The sequence below is a fragment of the Zingiber officinale genome, chromosome 7A, assembly GCF_018446385.1.
Source record: "Zingiber officinale cultivar Zhangliang chromosome 7A, Zo_v1.1, whole genome shotgun sequence".
In the NCBI taxonomy this organism is placed as follows: Eukaryota; Viridiplantae; Streptophyta; class Magnoliopsida; order Zingiberales; family Zingiberaceae; genus Zingiber; species Zingiber officinale.
In genome coordinates this window covers 45,782,666-45,792,737 of record NC_055998.1, presented here as the reverse complement: position 1 = coordinate 45,792,737, position 10,072 = coordinate 45,782,666, and the positions used below count along the sequence as shown (strand labels likewise).

The window sequence follows — 10,072 nt, the reverse complement described above, 5'->3', positions numbered from 1 at the left end:
CAATGTCCTTCCGCATCTCTTCCAGTTCTAACCTTTGCCTTTCATTATTAGCTTCAATTTTTTTTTGTAAGTGCTCAAATTCTGCCTTATCTCTATGGTATCTTTGTTCAATCTCACCAGTACTTCTTAGAGACTCAAAGACCTCCTCAGACACCATATATGATGAAGTTGGTGCACCACTAACCTTCTTCAACATCTTGCTAGTAACTCCTCTACCATAAAGTCTACGACGTCCATCATAATCCTTGCCCATAATGGAAAGAAAAGGATCTGCATCACCACTTTCCGTAGCTGGAGGCTTGTAGTTCTTCATAGCTTCCTACAATATTATCAACAATAGTTTTTTTACATAAATAATTAATGGGTTCAGTCAAAATAATCCCAATAGTGAATACATATACATCTATATAAAGAGAAAGTGGAGTAATTCAGTTACAATATTTTTCGCAATGTCATCATACGGTTCATCATAATGCCTTCCCTCTACTCGTTGGCGTGTGCGCTCAAAAAGTTGAGCTAAAGAAGGTGGGTTCTTGTCTGGATTTTCATTTTTCTGTTTTGATGACAAATGTATATACTATTTAAAAAATTGCTATCAACTAAAACCAAACAATAAGACCATAACAAAGTTTGAGAAAATAAAATCTTTACCATTTCCTCTTGAACCCTAGCAAAACTCTTCGGACCAGTTGTGTGCCTATTCCTTTGAGACTTGCATCGTTCTCTTGCAAGGGCAGAACATTTCTACACAAAGAAGTATAACAAATTGGTAGCTTAAGTAATTAAGAGTTGAAAACAAGAAGGATAGTATTGAAAAGGAATATCAACAAGAATAGTACTGAATATACCTTCACATCCTTTTGGTTCCATACTCCCAACAATTTAAGAAAATCCTTTTCTGGAATTGTCTTAGGCCGATTGTTCCATCTAGACTTGTTATCTTTGTACTGGAAGAAGTGCTTTCGCTTCACTCGACATTTGTACCCTCTCCATGCAACACCGATTGTTTTCAACACCCAACTTTTACATACATCGGGTATAATGTATTTCTCCTATACACACATATATACATCATTGCATAGTTAAAGATGGGTAGATAATTAATAGGTGCCAAAAAATAAGTGGAATACATACCAACACATACTCCCACATCTTCTCTTTATCAGGTACCTTCTTCCAAGATTGATAAACCAAGGGTGCATATTTATACTCACGACCTATTGTGCCCAAAAATTGAGATAACTCAATCACAACATTTTTCTGTTGTATCACTGGTCCAATAGGTTGCCCAAACTCATTGCAAATGATAACTTTACGTTCATCCGCTCTGCGAATGTGAACATGATGCATCATGGTTGGCCCTCGTTTTTTTGCAGCATCTTGAGCTGAAATTAGATATCATGATGTAAAACTAAATCTTGCATATGAACAAGCATTTCATATATATATATATATATAATTCATGTATAAATATACCTTTAGGTTGTGACTGGATGTTTAAAAGTGCTTGTTCATCAAGTTCTTCGGTGTCATCTTCACTAGACACACTTTGTTCATCAATGTCCACAGATTCACATCCAATGTCATTCTCATTTATGTCATTTGCACCATCTTCACCTCCAATCTGATCTTGCTCTTCATTATCATTGTTCTCCCAAGCATGCCCTTCTATAACATCCAGGTTAACATCTACTTTACCATGAAATGTAAAATAATGCATTATCAAAGCATTCTGTGTTGGGCAGCATTAATGAAAAGCTATAACATTCATAATAGCTTATGTCCAAGTCTAAACTTTTGCATATATACATTTGCAAATCACCATCGATCAACAGTTATATATTTACAATTGCCAACTGATTAACCTCTTGGTCACATCACATTCAACCATTTAAATGAAATAGGCAACCATTTAAATGAATCGATATAAGATATAATTTGTATTGAATCATATTGAACAGAATCAAATCAATTCTGACTAATTCTTCTTACTTCTTGTTCATATGAAAAGTCCAATTATTGAATTGTAATGTATCATATGATAAGAAGCATGAACCCTAAAATTCCAATAACTTTTATAACTAATCCACAGATTAGAATTCACCAATAAACAAAATAGGCACATAATTTTGGTTGATACAGAGGAATAGAATAAAGATGTTGTGAAGGCTAAGTATCGATGGAAACCAACACAGAATTTCCAAATGTTGAAGGCACATAATTTCCAAATGTTGTGAAATCAAACTGCTAAAGATCTAGTTGAATATCTAGATAGAAAGATCCTTAAATCAGTGTCAAGAGATTCAATTCTCATAAATATTGAATATTTACCTTAAAACAAATATATTAGAGAAAATATTTACCTTTATCGGGAGATTCAATTCTCATAAGTGATATCCTGGGCTTTGTTATGTCATGGAGCACTTCCATCGAATCTCCTTTTTTGGGTTGCACAATTGGTGATTTTAATTGTTTCGTCCGTGAGAGTATTTCACCAACAGTAGTTGCATCTACATTCAGTTTATTTCTTGCAGCATTGTCATGCACAACCTGATGAGAAATCTGATTGTGTCTTGCCTTCACACGCAAAGCAATTAGTGACTCCTTGTTAATTGGAGGAGGTGTTCTATGTTGCTTACGTAACTCCACATATTTTTGGACAGACATCGATGGAATGTATTCTTTTCTGGCAGTTGGTACCTGTACAACACCATACAGATCATAGAATGTGAACACATTGAATTACCAAACAAAGCAACACAACTATTAATGTTATAAGACTAGACAAATTAGTTTTCAAGTTCTCATAAGTACATAACAGAATACTTGGTTACCTTTATTGGAGCAAAAACATCTGTGTAACTGCCTTCATCATCCTGACCACCACCATTTTTGTCCAAAAACTGTTTAGCGTCATAGTCATTGGTACCCAACGATTTCTGTTTTTTTTTTCTTGCATTTAGTACTGGTCGCCAAAGACATCTGTGTATCCTTCAGTCCAAGCTCTCTCATTTTTGCTTTGTTCTCTTGAACCCTTAGCATTCTAACTCTCTCATACGCAGTCATACTATTTTTCTCTAAATCATCCTTCTTGCGTTGATTTCCCATTAGTGATTGAATTGCTAGAACTGAAATCAGCAACTTTAATCATTAGTGTAAAGTATTTTATAACATTATAAAATAAGAGGAGAATACCCTAGCAAGATGATATGAAACATCATAATTTATTTAACATTCAGATCATTAACCGTGATTTGTTCAAGCATTATAACAACATAACATTCAAATCATTAACTATCATTTGTTCATTAATTATCACAACAACTGTCATTTGTTCAAGCATTACAACATCATGATTCAATCATTATCAGCTTCTTGTTCTTCATCGGCATTCATCCAATCCCATAAAGTTTCATCAATAGAATGATCATCATTGTCATCATCTCCATCTATGTCTTCCAAATTTGTATTTACACCAATAATGATTGGACGTATATCCTCTCTTGATAACTGAATGTCTTCAACCCCAACTTGTGAAATTGGATATACATCATTATCATGAAGTTCGGACCAGTATGTGTTTCCATCATTTATACCATAATCACCCTCATATAGATCTCTAGGAACACGATTCATAACATATTGAAGGTCATCTACTAGAGGATCTGGTACATAAAACACTTGATGTACTTGAGAAGGCATGACATAAGGATCATTTAAAGAGCACAGCTTCTTCATATTAATACAAGGAAGACCATAGTCATCTTTCTCCACTTGGTACCACTCACAACGGAACAAAACTACTTTGGATTTGGACCAATAATTGAGTTCCATTATTTCAATTATTGCACCAAAGTAGTCAACATCTCCAACCACAGGATTTTTGTCCCTTGAGCTTGCAAAGCTAGAAGTTGATGCTATTACAGAAACTCCACTATTCTGAGTCTTACATTTTGCATCACGCAGTTTTGTATAGAATCTATATCCATTGACATAATACCCAGTAAATCTTCTAGCTGTAGGACATGGACCTTTTGCTAACCAAAAAATGTGATCAGAGACACTATGGTTAATCACTTTTTCTCTCAACCAATTGGTAAACTGATTGCTGTGGTTTTGTGCTCGTGCCCATCTACTTCTTCCTGGTTGTCTATTAATATGAAGTTGATGTTCACTGCATTAATCAAGAACATGGACATTACCAAATGATGTACACTTCATTATATGATTAATTATTTATTGAAAAAAATAGCAAACTTATGTAGCTAGTTTATAATGGGTGGTTAAATTATGTACCTTATATAATCATCAAGCTCTTTGCAATCAGAATTGAATAAGGCATATCGATGAGCTTGTTCATCACACACAGGATCTAGAGTGAAGAGTTTGCCTTTTCTTCTTTTCTTTCCTCCTAAAGGGTGTCCAGCATTTTTAAAAACTACTGAGTTGGATTCATTTGAATAAACACAAGACATATCTGAATCTTGAGCACCTTTGTTTAGTCTAGTCTTCACGCATTCATCCATATACCGTGAACAAAAAGTTGCACATTCTTCAATCAAATACCCTTCAGCAATAGACCCCTCTACATACCTTCGATTTCGTACATAAGACTTTAATTTACCCAGATATCTTTCAATAGAAAACATCCATCGATATTGCACTGGTCCACCAAGCCTAACTTCATTTACCAAGTGAATCGGTAAGTGCACCATAATATCGAAAAAGGCTGGTAAGAATATCTTCTCAAGCTCGCATAATATTTCAACAATTTCTATTTCCAACTGATCAAGGTCTTCAGGCTTAACAACCTTACTACACAAGCATCGAAAGAAAGCACCCAATCTAATCAAAGGGATTGCAACATGTTTGGGGAGGGATTTCCTAACCGCTACTTGAAGCAGGTATTGTAGTAAAATGTGAGCATCATGACTTTTATAACCAGCCACTTTTCTTTCTGAAGTGCGTACACACCTTGCTATGTTTGATGCACACCCATAAGGCAGTTTGACTCCCTTTATGGCACGACAGAAAATATCTTTTTCAATTCGAGACATAGCATAACATGCCTTTTGCAAAACAACATGCTCACCATCAAGAGATAGCTCAGGTTGAAGTTTTTCTTTAACCCCCAATTCTATAAGGTCAAATCGAGCTTTTGCATGATCCTTTGACTTACCAGCTACATCCAACAATGTCCCTATCAAGCTGTCACATATATTTTTTTCAATGTGCATCACGTCAAGATTGTGCCGACATAAATTGAATTGCCAATATGGCAATTCAAAAAATATTGACTTCTTTTTCCAAGGACATGTGGCATCATTTTTTTTCTTCTGAGTCTTCCCAAATTCATTCTTAAAGCTAGACAAGTCTCTCAAAGCCTCAACCCCGGACAAAGGGGTCGAAGGTGGCCTATCCTCAGTATGCCCATTAAAAGAACTCTTATTACGACGCCATGGATGGTCCAAGTCTAAAAATCTGCGATGGTCCATATAGCATGTTTTCCTACTGTGATTCAAGTACAAAGAACTAGTTTCATAATTACACAAAGGGCAAGCAAACTTTCCCTTAGTTTTCCAACCCGACAACATTGAGTAAGCTGGGAAGTCATTAATGGTCCATGTTAGGGCTGCATACATTTGAAAAGTTTCATTTTTTAACTTATCATATGTTTCTAGCCCATCATTCCACAACTCATTTAACTCATCAATCAAGGGTTGCAAGTAGACGTCAATATTATTCCCAGGAGATTCAGGGCCAGGAATTAGCAAAGACAAAATAAAGTACTCTGGCTTCATACACATCCAAGGTGGTAAATTATAGTTAACCAACACCACAGGCCATGTACTGTGAGCAATACTCATTGTTCGAAATGGATTAAAACCATCACTAGCCAAACCTAGCCTTACATTTCTAGGTTCTTTTGCAAAATCAGGATACAGCATATCAAACTCTTTCCAAGCTTTCCCGTCAGCCGAATGTCTTAGATTACCATCTTTAGGGCGCCCTCTATCATGCCATGTCATATACTTAGCAGATTCAGCACACATAAATAATCTTTGCAATCGGGATTTTAGAGGAAAATACCACAATACTTTAGCTGGAATGTTTGACAGTATTTTGTCAGCCTCATTATTTGGTTTCTTGCCATCTTTTTCTTGTGATTGCTTCCACTTAGAAGCATGACATGTATGACACTCATTATCATTTTCATGCTCTTTCCAAAATAGCATACAATCATTGGGACATGCATAAATTTTTTGACAATCCAAACCCAAATTCCTCAATATGTTTCTAGCTTCATTAAAATTTGGTGGAAGCTTTGCATCCGGAATCATTTCCCTTAAGAGCTGTAGAAGATCATTTAATGCTGCATTACTAAGTCCATGAAGTGTCTTGTAGATAAACAACCTAATGATGAAAGAAAGTTTAGAAAAATTCTGGCACCCAGGATATAGCTCTTGTTTACCCTCTTCAACCAATCTATAGAACTTTTTGGCTTCCTCATTTGGACCTTGCTGTACATTACTTGTTTCCTCTATGACATCTCTAAATCTATCATGTAATAATTCATCAATGTTATCACACATTCTTGGAACATCGTTATCTAAATCTCTTGCAGTTTTTAATGATGATGGATCCTCTCCATGAAAAATCCACAAATCATAATTTTCCACAAATCCCTCACTTTTCACATGATTATACACCTCGTCTCTACGATACCAATATCGATTTTTACACCGCCTACAAGGACATTTAATTTGACCTCCCAAAGATGCTTTAGCAAATGATATGTTCAGAAAGTTGAACAACCCATTTTCAAATTCAGGCACCCATCTAGAAAAATACATCCAACTTCTATCTTCACCCATCACTCTAAAATTCTGAAACTAGTAACAAAGAGGCAAAAATTGATAGAACAATCTTTAATAGTATGAGCAAATGAATGGACCGGCTTTGACAAATTTGATCACCTATCAAGCATAAACCACCACTGTTAAATTGAAAGGAAGATATTATGAGAAATTTGATAAAGATATATGCATTTGTAATGTCACATTACTGCTTTCTATTGGTAACAAAATTACCCAAGTCAAAGCAAGGTTGATAAAATTATAATACCACATACATATAGGAATAGAAAAAAACTTAATTCAATTTTAGGAGCCTCAAGGAATAGGGACAACAATAGAAAACTACGGATTCATGTCATTACAAGAATAAAAAATATATATATAATGAGTTAAAATCCTTTTTGCAAACCCTATAAGGCTTTTAAAAATGGGTTAAAATAATTTAGTGGGTTAGTTCAACCAAACTCATTCTAACAAAAAAAAATCCCTTGGAAGATACCCATTTCATTCTAACAAAATATCATATGCAATAATTAAGTCCCAATGCTTTGATACAATATGATCAAATACCTCATTAGTGTTCAATCTAAAGCTGTGGTCTCATTTTGCATAACTCATTTCGTAAATATTAGAATAGAAGATCCAACCTTTAAAGAAAAACAACATAACACAAGAAAAATAATACAATAAGAGCAAGGATTGGGAGAAAAGCAAGCTTGAGAGAGCTGGAAAAACATAACACCCTTGGTAGCAGTTCAACGACAACAAAATACAAGAAAAACAAAATACAAGAAAAACAAAAGCAAATAAAACAAGAGCTAACCTGAGAAAGATAATGGTTGCGAGAGGGCCAAAAGAAGAGCCCGGCGAAGATGTTCAGTTCGCAGAGAGGGCTTCGCCGGAGATGTTCGGCGGAGATAGAGTGAGGAGGTTGCTAGTTTAGGGTTGGTAGCAGAGACAGAGTGAGGAGGTTGAGAGTCTATGGTTGGCGGCAGAGAAGTTCGGTGGAGGGAGAGGAGGAAATCGCGACACTAGGGCTTTTGCGCGAGGGGCATCGCGAATAGGGGAGATCGTGAATAGGGGAGAGTTCGCGAGTAATTATTTGATGTGGCTAGCGGTTCGCGGTTCGCGGAAAAATAATTGCGGGCAGAGTGAAAAATAATCCCGCCATTCATCATTTGCAAAACCCTTCTAAAAAAAGTGTTTCGTTTTCTAATAACAAAGGCAACACTTCTAAAAAATCTGTTGTATTTTAATTATAATGCAACACTTATTTGAAAGTGTTGCATGTTTTTTTAAAATTTGATATATATGACAACAATTAACTAAAGTGTTGCACCCAAAGTGACACCTTAGGCTAATTTTGTAGTAGTGTTAAATCAGTTACTGACAACTCACTTAATTAGTATCCAGCCCCAAGAGTAGTACCACTCAACCTTATCGTCATGTTGGACTAAGTCCACCTACAAGGTTTACATGACAATCCTTATGAACTCTTCTTAGGGGCATCATCAACATAGATTACTAGGACACAGTTTCCTTCTATAATCAACAACACACACTATAAATAATATCATTTCCCAACTTATCGGACATATTGATTTATCGAACTAAATCGCACCCTTTGATAAGTCAAAGAAATAAATACTAGATATATGTGCTTGTTATTATATCAGGATTAAGAGTACACACTTCCATAGTAATAAAGGTCTTGTTCTTTTATTCAGTCAGTATAAAAGGAACTTACCTTAAATGGTCCAGCTCAATACACTCTGAGTGTACTAGTGTAATTTTATAGTTAAGATAAACTAATACCAAATTACACTATGGTTATTCCAATGGTTTATTTCTTTCCATCTTAGTCATAAGCTACTGTTTATAATTTATAAGGAATTGATAACATGATCTTCTATGTGTGATACCACACACCATATTATCTACAATATAAATTAATTGAACAACTACACTTAGCATATAAATGTAGACATTTGACCAATGTGATTCTTTATTTCAAAAATAAATGTTTACAAAAAGCTAGGCTTTTAGTATACACTCTAACAATCTCCCACTTATACTAAAAGACTATGCTACCATATACCTTGACATACATCTGATTCTCAATCCTTTAACATGCCCATCAAAAGCACTTGCCTTAAGGACCTTAGTGAAAGGATCTCCCAGGTTATCATCTGATTCAATCTAGGCGACAACAACTTCTCCTCATTATACGATGTCTCGTATTAGGTGGTACTTGCGCTCTATGTGTTTACTTGCCTTATGGGCTCATGGTTCCTTCGAGTTTGCTACTGCACCAATTATTATTACAATACATTATAATGATTTTGGGCAAACCAGGAATCACATCTAAGTCCATCATGAAGTTTCTAAGCCATGTAGCTTTTATAACTGCCTCAAATGCTGCCACATACTTAGCTTCTATGGTGGAGTCCGAAAAAGCATCTCTGCTTAACACTCCTCCATTATTATGGCTTTACCTTCTAAAGTAAACACAAAACCCCCAAGGTAGACTTACTATTTGTCTCTTTCTGATTGGAAGTCAAAATTCGTGTAACCCACAGGAAGCAAATCATCTGTTTGGTAAACCAACATATAATCTCTAGTCCTTCTCAGGTACTTTAATATATGCTTTACAGCAGTCCAATGTCCTTGTCCAGGGTTACTTTGATATTTGCTAACCATGCCCACGGCAAAACAGATATCTGGTCTTGTGTATAACATAGCATACATTAGGCTTCCTACAGCCGAAGCATAAGGAACTACCTTCATGTCCTCTATCTCCTTTGATGTCTTCAGAGACGTCTCTTTAGATAAATATACTTCAAGCCCAAAAGGTAGAAAACCTTTCATGGAGTCTTGTATACTAAATGAGCTAGGATAGTATTGATATATGAAGCTCGGGATAAGCACAACATTCTTTTCTTGCGATCCATTATTACTTTGATCCTGAGAATATGTGAGCATTCACCCAAGTCCTTTATATCGAATTGCTTGGACAACCATACCCTAACTTCCAATAACACTTTGATATTGTTTCCAACTATAAAAAATGTCATCTACGTATTGTTAGTATTAGCCCTAGTACCAATTATGAGATGATTGTAAAGGGCACATTATTGTATCATATATCATTATTAATAAAAGATAAAGTTGGTTATTATATTTATTTCAGTTCAGTGCCAATTGAATAAGTATAA

At 35.3% G+C, this 10,072-nt stretch overlaps 1 protein-coding gene across 1 annotated transcript; it reads right to left on the bottom strand.

Moving 5' to 3' along the window:
* Positions 1-3,357: 3,357 nt before the first annotated feature.
* On the bottom strand, positions 3,358-6,875 carry LOC121999366. Its single transcript, XM_042554055.1, has 2 exons — positions 4,297-6,875; positions 3,358-4,174 (listed from the first exon to the last, which is right to left on the bottom strand). Exons 1-2 carry the CDS (start codon positions 6,873-6,875, stop codon positions 3,358-3,360), a joined length of 3,396 nt encoding a protein of 1,131 aa, XP_042409989.1.
* Between the last annotated feature and the right edge of the window lie 3,197 nt (positions 6,876-10,072).